The 15,150-nt window shown below is 33.4% G+C and overlaps 2 protein-coding genes across 2 annotated transcripts; both read left to right on the forward strand.

The window, feature by feature from the left end:
• Positions 1–2,124: 2,124 nt before the first annotated feature.
• On the forward strand, positions 2,125–14,272 carry LOC129227959 (uncharacterized). Its single transcript, XM_054862584.1, has 5 exons — positions 2,125–2,200; positions 11,199–11,547; positions 11,666–11,770; positions 13,233–13,346; positions 14,256–14,272. The coding sequence occupies exons 2-5, from the start codon at positions 11,250–11,252 to the stop codon at positions 14,270–14,272; spliced, it is 534 nt and encodes a 177-aa protein (XP_054718559.1). The 5' UTR covers positions 2,125–2,200; positions 11,199–11,249.
• Positions 3,680–11,228, forward strand: LOC129227958 (uncharacterized). The gene is made up of 2 exons (XM_054862583.1): positions 3,680–4,351; positions 11,199–11,228. Exons 1-2 carry the CDS (start codon positions 3,680–3,682, stop codon positions 11,226–11,228), a joined length of 702 nt encoding a protein of 233 aa, XP_054718558.1.
• Positions 14,273–15,150: the final 878 nt, after the last annotated feature.

Raw genomic sequence — 15,150 nt, forward strand, 5'->3', positions numbered from 1 at the left:
CTGACAGTTCCAGCATTGTTTGATATTGTTTAATGTTTTCAATTTTTCTGTGGAGATTGGAAAATCTCCCAAATTTTTTTATTTCTCAAATATTTTTATTTGAGCTATTTTCGTTTAAGTGAATTAGGAACAATGGAAGTTTTCTTTTTTCTGGTCCTTTGTGTAGTTGTGATAGGTGTATGATTGAAAGATTATTTTCTTCAAGTTTTCCTTTTATCCAATCTAGGTTGACACTAATTGGGAGGCCTCATAGGATAACTTTCATGATTTTTTCAGTTTTGAGTCTTATAGTGTGGTGTGACATTTTATTTTCTGTGAGAAAATCTTTGAGTTTATGGTATGCTTCAATATTAGGTGCATAGCATAATAGTTTATCATTCTTAATTTTTCCAGTTATGATTTCATTTGCAATGTTTGAGAAAATTTTTAGTTTTTCTTCTGTGTTTTTTATGTTATCTACCCAAATGGGTGGGATTTGAGTTCTTTTTAGTTTTTCAGAATCCTGAAATGAGCTTATTTCGTTATCAGGAGTTAAATTTTCTGAAGTGTTTGGATCAGGTTCATCCTTGTCATGAGATGTTATGCATGATTCATTATCATCTGAATCAGTGTTTAATTTTTCATTTTCCCCTTTCAAAAGGTTTTGAGTCCCAGGGATGTCATTAATTTGGGAGTTTGTGTCATTTGTATCATTTGGGTTTTTTTGCCCAGTTAAAGTAGTGTTCTGAGCTTTACTTTCATTTTTGATATTTGGAGTCATAGTTTCTTCAATTGTGTTAATTTCGGTATTCAGAACCGTTTCTTTTGCCTTTTGGGCTTTTTGTTTTTTATTTTTCTTTTTTTTACTGCCGTTGGCAGAATTTTTAGCTTCGGAATTGTCCTGCGGTTTACAGTTAGTATTTATGGATTTTATCCGTTTTTCTTCAGGGGGATTTCCTATTTGTAATTTGAGCAAATCAATATTATATTTGAGTTTTTCAACTTCTGCAAATTTACTTTCATTGATTTTTTCCATGAGGAAATCATATTCATCTTTACGTCTTCTTTCAGCGGCAATTAACTTATTTTGCAGTTTACCGTTAAGTAAAAGCTGTTCGTCAAGGTTACTTTGTAATTTAAACATAATAGCATTTAGTTTGTTGTACCTAATCAGAGATGCATCATATCTGATTGTTTGTAAATCATATAGAATTTCTTTATCAGTATCATTAAGTTTATTAAAGGAAGTAATGTCAAAATATGCATTAATTGAATCATTGGTAAAACTAATTATTTCCTCATAATTAGCATTTTCAGGATTATCATATAATTCAAACTTAATTACATTAATCTTAGATAAGTAATCTTTAATGAGACAAGAATCATTAAAGGAACCAGAACTCACCTCCGTACAAGGCCCCAAAATTGGAACGCTCGGCGGGAGATTCGTTGACTGGGAAATAGACTCATTTTTTCCAGCCGTGCAAACGGCGTTGTCGTAATTAGTTGGAGCGGATATTTTGACATCCTTCCTCTGTGGATCCTCTGTCCGCTCATCTTGCATATTTTCAAAAAACATGTTGGCATTTGTTTTGTTGTATAAAGCTATGAAGTAAAATAAAAAGTTCACTTATAATAATTAGTTAAAATATAAATATTTTTAAATGAAGTCTATTTTTTTATTGTTAAATTTATTTTTTGTAAACTATTTTGCTTCCAGAAGATTTTTGCTTCATGTCATTAAACTAAACCATGAGCAGGGTGGCAAAAAGGAAGGAGCCTCGTTTCCTTTGGCAGCGGAGCGAAAAAGTGACCGGATTATTCCAGCGCCACTGGTGGCGCTAGTGTTCTATCTCTCAGTTTGCTTGACCGACCCTCAATATTCGCCTGGGGTGGATGCCGGCAGTTAGATGGTTTGGTACCAAAACGATTTGATACAAAAAATTTGTTGGAACTTGATAATCCCACGCGGTCATCACGATGATAACTAATAATCTTTAACAATCTCATCCTAAAATCACTTTCTTTCTTATATTTATTCTAGAATTTAGATATTAATTCTGTGTGTTAGCCATTAGAATTATTATTTTTATAATTTTATGAATTTTATTAAGTTAGAAAAATAACCATGATGTTCATTGTTTTCTATCTTATTCCTAAGATTAACAGAGAACAGAGAAAACTAGAAGGAATGAAACTCTGCGCTTTATTTTCAGCAAAGGTAAGTTTGAAAAAACCCTTAGTTTTAGTCATTCATAAATAATGTTTCAGTACAGGGTTGGCCGGATTGGACCCAATGGGTTTTTTTGAAAAAAACCCATTTAAAAAAAAACCATTATTGAGCCCACTTTTGGGTTTTTTAAAATTTTCCGAGAAGTTTTTAAAAAAATTAATTAATTTAAATACTTTAACAATTTAAACTTCTTTTTTATTTGTTCTTCACCACAGCCAATGGACATAAAAAATGAATTTTGAACTTTAATAGTATTTTTTAACTCTTAACAGCATTAAAAAATACTTCAAAGATTTTAAATAAATATTTTTAACTTTTTTCTTTAACTGGTCAATAAATAACTCAAATTATCTTGACTAAGTCCTGCCATGTCTGATTTTCTCAATATTTGTAGATTGTACAGAGGAAACTACTCTAGCTAAAAGGCTTTCATGTGAATTAAAGCAAACCAATTTTCTGCCAACCAACAAGTCACAAATCTCAAATAAACAAGGTATATTTTTTAGAAATTAACAGGTTTCACAAACGGTCGGACAGGAAACAGAATAGGATGTACAGTATTTTCATTATCTTACGAAAAAGTTCAATATTTCTTACTCTGTACACAGAAATAGAAAAACAGGTAACATAAAATTCAAAGAAATGTTTTGATTAAGCTGAAATTTAGTAAAAAGGGATTTAAACTATTTGAGGTTCTACAGTAGTTTTGCGTAACAAAATGAAATACAATAAAGTAAAATGCAAAAAAAAAAATGTAGTAATTACAAACGAACAATAGATTTTATAACTCGAGAAGTAACTTTTTCTTAACTGTTGGCAATCATTGTTAGAAACTGAAGTGAAGAGAGGTCCAATTGAATGATAGATGTGTGCACGAGAAATCGTTAGAACACTGAAAAATAAAATTAAAATCAGTAGGAGTTTAAAAATGGTGCTGTAATGCACAAAATGTTTTTGGCTCTGTAGTTTTCTGGTAGTTTAGCAAAATAAATGTCTTTTTTATGAAGAAAAGGTGAACTTCTTGGATTCCAGCACCACGCATTAAGTAATGCAGTCCTGATAAAATAACTCATTGTTAGAATTTGAGTTTGTATTCAACATAATTTTGGCGTCCGTGACAGGACGGGTGCTTGGAACTTGTATAAGAAGATGGATTTAACTACATTGAAAGCTCAGAGAAAAGGACTGAGGGCGTCTTTTACCCTCAGTATGAAAAAAATTGAAGCTGAACTTTTGAAGGAAATTACTGGTTCGGATGAACTTTTAATTTTAAGAAATCAGATTTCTGACAAATTCAAGCGGCTAGATGATTGTCAGAGCATAATATCTGAGCTGTTGTTGAAAGATAAAAATGCCGAGGAGGCTTATTATGAAGATTGTGAAGAAGCAGAAAATTATCGGGACAAGTTTATTCAAATTTGCTCTCTGCTTGATTTAAAATTTGAAAATGTTCAGCGTAATGGTAACATGAGTAAGCGCAACTTTAAGCTTCCGACGATAGAACTTAAAAAGTTTAACGGCGAAGCAAGAGAATTTTTAAATTTTTGGAGCCAATTCAAGAAAATCCATGAGGACAAGGGCATTGATAATGAAGATAAAATGCAGTATTTAATTCAATCGATGGAACCTGGTTCGAAGGCAGAAAGATTAGTGCTGAGTTTTCCTGCTACCGGAGAAAATTATAGTAGAGCAATACAGCAGTTAAAGGAAAGATTTGGCCGTGATGATCTGCTGGTGCAAGTGTATGTTCGAGATTTATTGAGACTAGTTATGAAAAATGCTGCCACAGGACGGGGGAAAGCTGATCTTCCATCCCTCTATGACGAATTGGAAGGAAAACTTCGTGCGTTGGAAACTCTTGGACGGACCAAAGAGAAGTATGGAGATTTCTTGACACCTTTGGTTGAGAGCTGTCTGCCGGAAGAAGTTTTAGTAACGTGGGAAAGAAGCCGTAACCATGATCTAACCGAAGATAAGAACTGTCGCACTTTAGAGCAGTTAATGAGCTTTCTTCGCCAAGAAGTCAATGGAGAAGAAATGGTTCGCCTCGCAAGAACTGGCTTCGGCACGAACTCAAATTTGCGCAAACGAGAGCCCACAACTGAGAAGGAAAGCGACCTAGCGACAGCTGCAGCGTTAGTAAGTACTGAGAAAAAGGGTAAGCGATTTGAAAGTTGTATTTTTTGTGGAAAAAGTCATCCAAGTAAAAGATGTTTCATTGCAAAAAAGATGACTGTAAATGAAAAACAAAAAATATTGTTAAAAAAGGGCGTTTGTTTTATATGTTTTAATTCAAATCATATTAGTAAATATTGTAATGCAAAAAGAGAGTTAAAATGCAATGGTTGTGGGGAACCGCATTTTTGTGTAATGTGTCCAAAGCTAGAAGACAAAAGTTGTGAGTCTAAAGATGTAGTTTCTAAGTCTGAAAATTCTCTCTTAACTTTGATAAAACTCAAACTGTATTTTTGCAAACTCTGTGTGTTAGGATTAAATGTAATAATCGAGAAAAAATAATTCGGGCTTTGGCAGATTCTGGTAGTCAAAGTAGTTATGTAAGTCGGAAAGTTTTGTCTGAGCTGAAAGCAACTCCACTTCGTGAAGAAACAGTGATTCACTCGTTATTTGGGGGGAGGGAAACGAACCCAAAACGGCATAAGATATTCACTGTTGAAGTGAGGGGTTTGAAAGGGTCTTTTGCTTGTAGTTTTGAAGCTCTTTCTGAAAGGAAAATTTGTAGTTTTATACCAAAAGTTAGCAATCCTTATATTTTGAATGAATTAAAGGAAAAAAATATTGAAGTTTCTGACTCCCTTTGTAAAATGAAAGAAATTGATCTTTTAATAGGGGCAGATGTTTTAGGAAAATTGCTGACGGGACGTTCAGTAGATTTAGACTCCGGCCTTACTGCCGTAGAAATGAAGCTTGGGTGGACTGTTATGGGTAAGCAAAACACTAATGAGAAAGATAATGTTTTCAAAACATTATCGATGCATGTTAAAAATATTCCTTTGAATGAATTGTGGAAACTTGAAAGTATAGGAATAACAGATCCCACTTGCAATGTTAATAAGAAAGCATGCATAGGAGAACATTTAGCTGAATTTGAGGATAAATTGAAAATTCTTCCTTGTGGAAGATATGAAGTAGAGCTTCCTTGGAAGCATGATTTTTCGAGCTTACCAGATAATAAGGATTTAGCCTGGAAAAGGCACGAAAAAATGATTAGTAAGTCAAAATGTAATAATTTTCTTGAGGATTACCAAAATGTATTCAAAGAATGGGAAAACTTGAATATTATTGAGCGCGTGCCAGATTCGGAATTAGAGAATAAGTGCCACTATCTACCACATAGACCTGTTATAAAAAAAGATAGTAAGACCACAAAAGTTCGGCCTGTTTTTGATGCTTCAGCATCCCAGAGAGGTAAGCCTTCTTTGAATGAATGCTTGTTTAAAGGAATGAACCTCATTGAACTAATACCAGATATTGATAGATTGAGGTTGCATCCTATAGGGTTGAGTGTAGGTATTGAAAAGGTATATAGCCCTCCTGAATATGAGATTGCACAGAAGTTGGAATGTTCTTTCTTTGTGGACAATTGTGTAACAGGGGTTCATAATACTGAAGAAGAAGCGAAGTTCGTCGAACAATCGCAACTTATTATGTCAAAGGGATGTTTTAACTTGCGAGTGTTTGAAAGCAATGTAGCTTCTGAAAATGTTACGAAGCATTCAGGGGAAGCGTCTATTTTAGGAATTTTATGGAATTTGGATAATGACACTCTAAGGTGTAATATAAATATAGAAGCATTGACTTGTGAAACAAAAATTATAAAGCGTTTAATTTTATTTAAAGTGCAAAAGATTTTTGATCCCATCGGCTTATTAAGCCCTGCTACATTGCTTCCTAAACTGATACTGCAAGATGCTTGGAAGTTAAAACATTCCTGGGATTTAGAACTACCCCCTGATATTGTAAATAAATTTTTGAAATGTTTCCAGGAAATTGCATTGTCAAATAACGTAACTTTGCCATGCTACATAATAACCAATTCTACAACAGAACTGTATGTATTTGTGGATACTTCTAAAGAAACCTACGTGGCGTGCGTCTACGATCGTTCAGTAGTGGAAATTGAAGTTGAAATATATCTCGTTAGGTCTAAATCTAGAGTAGATCCCCTAAAATCACTGAGTATTCCTCGGTTAGAGCTTATCGCTTGCTGCATAGGTGCTAGACTTTTGCAAGGAAAATGGAAATTGACTCAGCCTGAGTTGTGGAAACATATTTTTGGAACAATGAATATAGCTGATGTATTGTCGCGAGAATTCAGCCCTAGACAATTCTTTGACTTCAAGCGGTGGGAATTACCGACCTGGCTGAAGTTGGCGCCAGAAAAGTGGCTATTAAGTGAAGTAGATTGGAGACCAAAAGAAGTAGACGCGAAGAGAAAAATATTAACAATTACCACTATTGATCTGAATCTGGACGCACCGCTTTTGCCTCCAAAGTTGGTTCGTATTGTTAATGAATTACTAAAACAAAGTCTTGGCAAATCATTATTAAATTATGATGAGCTGAACACATTGATATGTGATTGTGAATTAGTAATTAATTCAAAGTCTCTAACATATGTGTCAGAAAACCCTCAGGAGTTGATTCCTCTCACACTTGCAATGTTGCTTATTGAAAACTGTAGTTCGGATGTTACAGATATTGATTATGTGGATTTGCAAAGTCTAAGAAAGAGAATAAGATATAGATATAAGCTGTTCAATGATTTAAGACAGCGTTTCAGGAAAGAATATTTAGGCCAATTAGATCAAAAACACAATGAGAAGCCAACCCGAGAGCCAAGAGTTGGCGAAATTGTTTTAATTGGCGACGATAATAAAAAACGCGTGTTTTGGCCTTTGGCGAAAATTATTGAATTGATTCCTGGACGAGATAAAAGGGTTCGCACTGTTAGGCTCAAAACTCAAAATGGGATTTTTGTTCGTCCAGTGGAACGTGTTTACCCATTGGAGATACGTACTGATGATGAGGCGGTTGCAATTTCCGACAAAGCCATGAGTGTGATGGAATCGAATCCTAAGGAAGGTGTTCAGAAGACTTCTGTTAAAAAGTGTTATCCTGATATTGTTCTGGAAAAATATACCAGATCTGGAAGGTGTGTGAAAGTACCAAAAAGACTGGATCTTTTAAATAATGAGTGTTACATGTTTGAGACCCTTCCCAGAGTCTCAAAGGGGGGAGGTATGTTAGAAACTGAAGTGAAGAGAGGTCCAATTGAATGATAGATGTGTGCACGAGAAATCGTTAGAACACTGAAAAATAAAATTAAAATCAGTAGGAGTTTAAAAATGGTGCTGTAATGCACAAAATGTTTTTGGCTCTGTAGTTTTCTGGTAGTTTAGCAAAATAAATGTCTTTTTTATGAAGAAAAGGTGAACTTCTTGGATTCCAGCACCACGCATTAAGTAATGCAGTCCTGATAAAATAACTCATTGTTAGAATTTGAGTTTGTATTCAACAATCATGGAAACTAAAAAATCTGAAACTTCACCATTCTTGGGTTTTATCGTCTTTTTTACTTTTCTTCAGAAAACGCTGAATTTCCCAGCTTTTTTTACTCCAAGACGATTTTTTTGCTTTGTCCATATACTTACACTACAATATGCTACAAGTACCCCCCACATTTTCCCTTAAAAAAAGACAAAAAAACCCACATTTTTTTTAAAAAACCCAGCTTTAGTTGGGTTTTTTTTAAAAAAAAACCAAAAAAAACCCTGGGTCTATGGGCTTTTTTAAAAAAACCCGGGTTTTTTCCAACCCTGTTTCAGTAAGCTAATTTTTTTAGTTATATAATTTTCGATATATTGTATGTGCATACATATCTATATCTCTGTATATTTAAGGGTGTTTCTGTGTAGGAAAAAAACTCCCTTTACCCAATAGATAGCACAAAATGTTTCACCCTGGTTGTGACGAAAGCATCCTGCTCAGTTGTACGTTTTAGCCACAAACTAGATTTACAACTGACAGGATTTATGTGACATCCAGAATAGGGGACCGCTGAACCAGAAATTTGTGTGGAAGGGGGAAGATAGTATTCATCAGAGGAGTCAGTGAGGAATGTCTTTCATTGTTCGAAATACACCCCTCAAGTGCCTTCAGGCATTGACAACACAAAGGAATCAGAAAAGCAAACAAAACCATTGTAGAGAAATGAGATGAGGGCATTTTTGCTTCGATTTCAAGTTTTGATCTGAAATGATTTCGTTATAACAAGGGTACACCTTTTTAACTGCGGAAACTTCGGTAAATTTATCGCAACATAATTTAGAAATGTCTTCTTTTTGGCTATTGAATCTACGTTCAAAAGTTGTCAATATAATGCAGTTTTTTTTTTTTTGAAATATTAATATATAAAAGCTTTGTTTTCTTTATGCTGCATTTATAGAAATCGCTAAATAATAATAGAAAAGCCCGAAAAGTTTGTTAAATCAGACTTGGACAGTTTTAAAAAAAAAAAGATTGTCTCTGAAAGGTCACATTTTTTAAATTTTTTCCAGGAATTTTGCCTTTTGTTCTTGACAAAGGTCCACAAAAATTACCATGGATTTACAGAGAAAACTTGGTGCAACTTTTTAAAATTTTGAAGAAGATAACATTTTTTTTTTCGGCATTTAACAGGACCCATCGTGCAAAGTGGGGGAAAGTCAGCCCCCCCCCCCCCAAGATTGATCTTAGTTTTCATGCAACTTGGAAAGTAGATCAGTGTTTCGTTTCGGTTGCCTATCGATGATAGAGTTTCCCTTTATTGCAAGGGTAGTGATGGGGCAGGTCACAATTTATGACGATATTGGGATTCAGTAACTGAGAGACTTTTCTCTCTTGGTAACAGAGTGGCGACAGATCAGGGAAAAGTCAGGGAACTTTTTTAATCAGGGAAATATCAGGGAATTTCGAAAAAATAACAAAAAATCAGGGAAAATTGATTTTATGAAGAAAAAAAAATTTTTTTTGCTTTATAAAATTAAGTACTCTAATTCCCTACGCATTTTCCGCCAATTCTGTTGAAAAAAAAAGTGAAATTAATGAAATTGAAATCTTTTTTCCTCAATGTCAAAGTATTGAATCTTACGTATTAACCACAGGATGAACTTCCTAAGATTGCTTCTGTGTTTGTTTATTTTACCTAGCTTGAAATTTCCTTCCACGCTTTCAATGCTGCGTAAAATAAATAACCATACAGGCAAAGAGGAAGCCTTCAATAATGCCTTAGCTCCTTTTCCTTTATTCCATTATCTCGAAATAATTAGCATACTGTAATCACAATTTCAAGAAGAAATCTTTGGTTTTTGAATTAATACTTATAAAAGCTTAAAAGTTATTACTTCTTTGCGTTTTTAATTCAATTGCTAAAATTGAACTTTCAATAAAAAAACTTAGTTTTTTGCCGTTATACTATTTGTTATCGCCTCAGATTATAAAGGTTTTCTTTTCTTCAGGCTTAAATGATTCTTTTGTTTCATAATCTAGTTGTATTCTTCTTTTATATATTTTTAAATTAACTAATTGATTTTTTTTTCTGTTTCTTTTCTTGCATTTCAAAGTTGTTTGTTACAAAAATAATCTAAGTTTTTTTTTCGTTACATACTTAAATCATTTGAAATAGAGTTAACTTGTGTACTTAAGTAAATATCTTTGTTTTTTTTATTGTTAAAATGCTGTATTCATTCATTAAAACATATGTTTTTGATTAGAGAAAAGCTTCCTATGAATGGATGTCAAATGGTTTCATCTGTTTTACATAAATATGTCAATTAGTTATATAAGAATAACTACATTACTTCTATTTGTTCACTATTACTTGTTATTCTTGCAACAATTATTATACTGTTTGAAAATTTTGTTCAAACTAATTTCAATTACTTTTGAGTTTTATCGTAAATACACATATGTTTTTAAGAGTGATTTTAATGGTTTCTTAAAATTCTTATGCTAAGTGTTTTCTGGAAGTAAATTTTTTTTAATAAATTTTCTATTATCTTTCCATGTAGAAAAATTTAATATACTGTTTTGTAGGGGTTTTTTTTTTCCAAAAAAATTGACTTGGTTTGGTTTTTTTTAACCATTTTATTAAAAAAGTAGCATCTTTTCAAAATATATTTTTAGTTCAACAACTTTACACAACTTAAAACGCTTAAAATACTGCATTTGATGCAAACATACAATGGATTTCAAGTAGAACCAAGAAAGAAAACTATTATCGTTGGTAACATAAATCAGGGAAATTTGGTGAACTTAATCAGGGAAAAGTCAGGGAACTTTTCTTCACAGTTCCTGTCGCCACCCTGGATAACTGCAGGGCCCACAAGAGCCCTGGACTGCCTAGTCGGAAACTTGGGGGGGGGGGGGCGTGCTTGGAATCTATTAGGGAAAGTGTCATCTTTTAGGGAAAGTGTGCTGGGTCTTAGCTCTCGCTGACCTGACAGATTAATGCTTAGTTGCAAAATTCAAACTCCTAAAATTTTATATATTTTGATCCCTTGAATTTTAACTACTATGTTTAATGGAGCTAAGTCTTGGTACTACTGAAAATATTACATGTCAACTTTTCAAAATAAAACAAAGCATAATGAAATGAGTAGTCAACAGAGAATGCTTTTTATATTGGGCAGTTAAATGTACAAAGCATCAAAATAATGATAGTTGACTGTCTACTATCACATTGATGCAAATATTTTTGATAGGGTTAGTTTTCAGTGAATGAAATAACTTCAAAATCAGAAAGCGGTGAACTAGTAATGGGGTCATTTCCATCAATCAAAAGCACACTGTGAACCTTGAAAATTAGCTTGAAATTTTAAAATATCCCAATAGAAAGTTCTGGTTTCTCAAAAGTGTTTCTGAATTATGTGCAAAGAATCAAAAACTTCTCATTGTGGGTAAGCATATTTTATTTTTATTTTTTCAGAAAGTTTTGAACATGCTAGAAAAAAGATAAAAAAGGCTGAGGGCGCTAGTGATGTGGAGAAGGTCCACTTCTCCACTACAGATTCGGAGCAGTGTGGCAGGGGAAAGAGGAAAAGGTGGGCCAGAACTCACGACTCGTCCTCTGAATCGGATGATGAGTTGCTCACCAAAAGACCCTCCTCAAACATTAAATATGTTGCCCGAGGCACCGGTGCAACCAGGTGCACCGGTACATCTGCCACGGACTTCAAGCCAAAGTTCGCCACTTGTTATGGCTCCTGCAACGCCAACTACAAGCCAGAATGCGCTTCATCAGTCGCCTGCTATGCAGATCTCCAGCAGTGAACAAAGTATGAAAAATTTATTTTAACAATACAAAATGGTCTTATCCCTTTCAAATTTGATTTGGATTGCGTAGTAAACTTTGTTGATTTAAGTATTTATTTTCATAATTAATATTTATTTCAGATCTTTTCCAGAAGCTGCTGAGGAGTTTCCATCTGCTAAGGATGGAAGTAAAAGAGATTAAAGCGACATTGGACTTGCTCGTTGAGCAGTCAAACAACAGTAGGAGTAAGTGTCATTAAGATTTTTACCATTTTGTGCTATCATAATGCTATAAATTAATTTGAGAGAAGTAGTACTTTATTATTTATTTATATAATACAAAACTGCTAAACATTTACTTTTGAAATGAACTATGATTGGGGGTGTCATAATGCTGCAATTAAGATATAGGTAGCCTTCACAATGCTGACTAGTTATGTTTGTTCCAACTGTGGATATCCAGATCAATTAATTGCATGTTATATATATATATATATATACAGAAGGTATTTTTATTAATGATATTCATGAAAATATTTCTGAAAACATGTTTTGTTATTGATGTAATGGAGGTCAAGTAATGGGGCTTGTTAAAAATGAACAAATAAAACTGCAAGAGGATTTAGATCATATAAGTAGGCAAATACAAGGGCACCCATATAGAGGGGCAAGTGGGGGCTCAAGCCCTCCCCCCTTAGAAATATGAACTTCCTTGCTTTTAGTGCTTTTTTTTCTTTGCAAAAATGTTAAAAAAAAATATTTTCCAGCTATTAATGAATAAGTTATTAAAAATGTCCAATTTTAATATCTAATCTGTACTGAAATCAGTTTCCATGGGGAAAATGTTCTGCTAAACCATGGGGAAAGTTTGAGCCCCCCCCCCCCTTAAAATTTTGTGTATGGGCGCCCATGGGCAGATAAGTGGTGGCAGTTAATGGAGAAATGCCAACAGCTACATTTAGGTCATTAAAATAAGCGTATCATTCATTAATCAGGCAGAAAATGTTATTGATCTGGGTGTTGTAGATCATTACTTCGAGTTTAGGGCAGGATTGCAGTATGGCAAGTAACAAAGCTAATAGAATGTTAGTGTTTATCAATAGATTTATTTCAAACATATGAGGGTTCTTCTGTCTTTATATAGAGGTTTGATCAGAGTTCATTTGGAGTATGCTGCTCAATTTCCATACCTCAAGAAATTTCCTTTCAAGAAAATGTTCAAAGGCTCTCTACTAGGCTAGTAAAAAGACTTTTAAACATAGATTGATTCTAAACTTTAAAGGCGCAGCATGTATAGCCTGGAACAAAGGAGGGTCAAAGGGGACATGATTCAGTTGTTTAAATTTATCAAAATGAAAGATGTTAATTGGTTAAATTTTTGAACGGAAAGCTAGACGAGGTCATTGTTTTAGCCATCAAAATTTTGGGCTCATCTTAAAATTAGAAAAAAATTGTTCCTTTAGTGGGGTAGCATTGGAACAGCTTATTGGAAGAGGCTGTAATGAGCAAGGGGGTAGATAGCTTAAAGAAGGGCCATTGATTTTCATTAGTGACTAATAAATTAATGAGAACAGGCCTACCTGGGCCCAGAGCTTGCTTCTGGTCGTCACATTTGTGTTTGTAAATTCTGGCTTTACTAGTTAAATGTATGCACACACACACATATGAGTTAGGTTGTTTGTAAATTTCATATGATCTTGTATTTCAGATCAATCTTCTGTAGCTGTGACAAACATAGATGTTAAACTTCCTCTGGAAGATTTTGAAGGTGTTCAAAATCTAGAGAGGTTGCTAGAAGAAGAGAGGCAACAAAAACTACTTGGTAAGCTTAATTTTTCGACAAAAGTATAATGATTTGTCAATGCACTACCATGGAAAAATAGGTCATGATAAGGAATTGGCTATTGGGAGACTTTTTAGCAAAATCTGAGCTAAAAATTAAGTAAAACTTTATTGTATACCACTAAACATGATTATTTTATTTCTTGCAATTATGACATGTATTTGACTCTACTTATGAAAGTGTTTGGAATATTATTGATTGTTTAGGGCTTCCATAAAGATCCAAAACTCAAAACGATTTTTGCGAGTAAGTGTTTCTAATGTTATACATAGGCAAGAGCAGTGTTAGAGGCTATTTTGAGCTTTACATGTATAGTCTTGAACAAGGGCAGCAGAATTAAGGAAGCCTGGGCTTTTCGGGGGGAGGGGGGGGGGGGGAAATCCACACTTTTGGTTTTACTGTGTTTCAAATTTAGTATTCAATTTTAGAAGATTGTTAAGAGCCTCTAAATTTGAATATTCATAGTAAAATCTTGAATCATCAAGCATATTTTTTTTAAAATATTTCCATGGTATCTCTTGTAAAATAAGTTCTGATATGAATTCTGCTCAAAAAATGAGTCATTTTTTCCAGAGATGGTTAAAAGCTTCAGTCAACTAATAGCCGGAGCTTCATCTGCTCTGTTATGTTGAGTTTCAGCATTAAATGCATATAACATGTCGTAATTCTCTACATGCATTTCAAGTATTAATCCAGAAAGTGTTTTACTTTAATCCACTAATCTGGTACAAATTTTTTTATTTTAATTATTTATAATGTAAATATAGGGTGGATGTGCTCTTAATGGACTGGACGCCTTCCCCATGTTTTGATTTACTCACAAAAAAAATTCATTGAAATATAGCTTCAATTTATGTGTTGACAATTATTACCCTGCTTGTTTTACAGGTCTGGTTTATTGTTGATCTTGATCAATGAATACAAAATAGGTTAAATGTGTTGACAGATTAATGTAATCTATTTAAAAAAACTGAAATATTGTACCTATAACTATTAAATAAAATATAATTCAAAATCAAAATGTTTCAAGGCTAGACATATTTGAAGAATGTTTAATGCAGTATATTTATATAGGTTATTTTAAAACAAGTTTTTGTAACCTAATGTAACTTCCGATAGAATATATTGTTAATAAGCATTTTATTAATTGTTGAATTAATTCTGGTTTAAAGTGTCAAGTACAAAAAGCTGTTTGCTCAGCATTTGTGAAATTCTAATTTCTGCACATTACTTAAAACAAGCCATTTTTATATAAGTACTCTTTTTTACAGCTTAACAAGTGCAAGAATTTTGGGGGCAGTTGCTTCCAGGATCATACCAGGAGGATTCTGAAACATTTATTCACAGATGAAACTGCAGAACTGTTTTCGTGGACTGGCAGCAAAGGAGGAAAAAGAAAATTTATGAGTCTGAAAATCGCTGACCTTGTTATTGGTATAGTAGTTTTTCAGTTTATAGTTGATTTATTTTCATAACATTGCTATAAATTCTGTCTATAAATTGTTATCTGATCCAGCATTATCACTTTGATTGAAATTAAAACAATTCGGTAAGGTGTTAAAGTGTATTAAGCTACCCTATCACTTTCCTCAAATTTATTTAACAGATTTAGTGTATAAAAAAATATTGCCCCTCTTCCAAATTTGAGCGTCTGTTTTTTTCCATGTGCTTCTTACTGTTAGACTGAGACGGCTTAAACTCTGGATCATTCAAAATTTCAGTTGTGTATTGTAAAATTACTCAGGCCCAAGTACTTCAGTTAGTTTATGGATATGTTTCTGGT

The sequence above is a fragment of the Uloborus diversus genome, chromosome 8 (assembly GCF_026930045.1).
Source record: "Uloborus diversus isolate 005 chromosome 8, Udiv.v.3.1, whole genome shotgun sequence".
Taxonomy (NCBI): Eukaryota; Metazoa; Arthropoda; class Arachnida; order Araneae; family Uloboridae; genus Uloborus; species Uloborus diversus.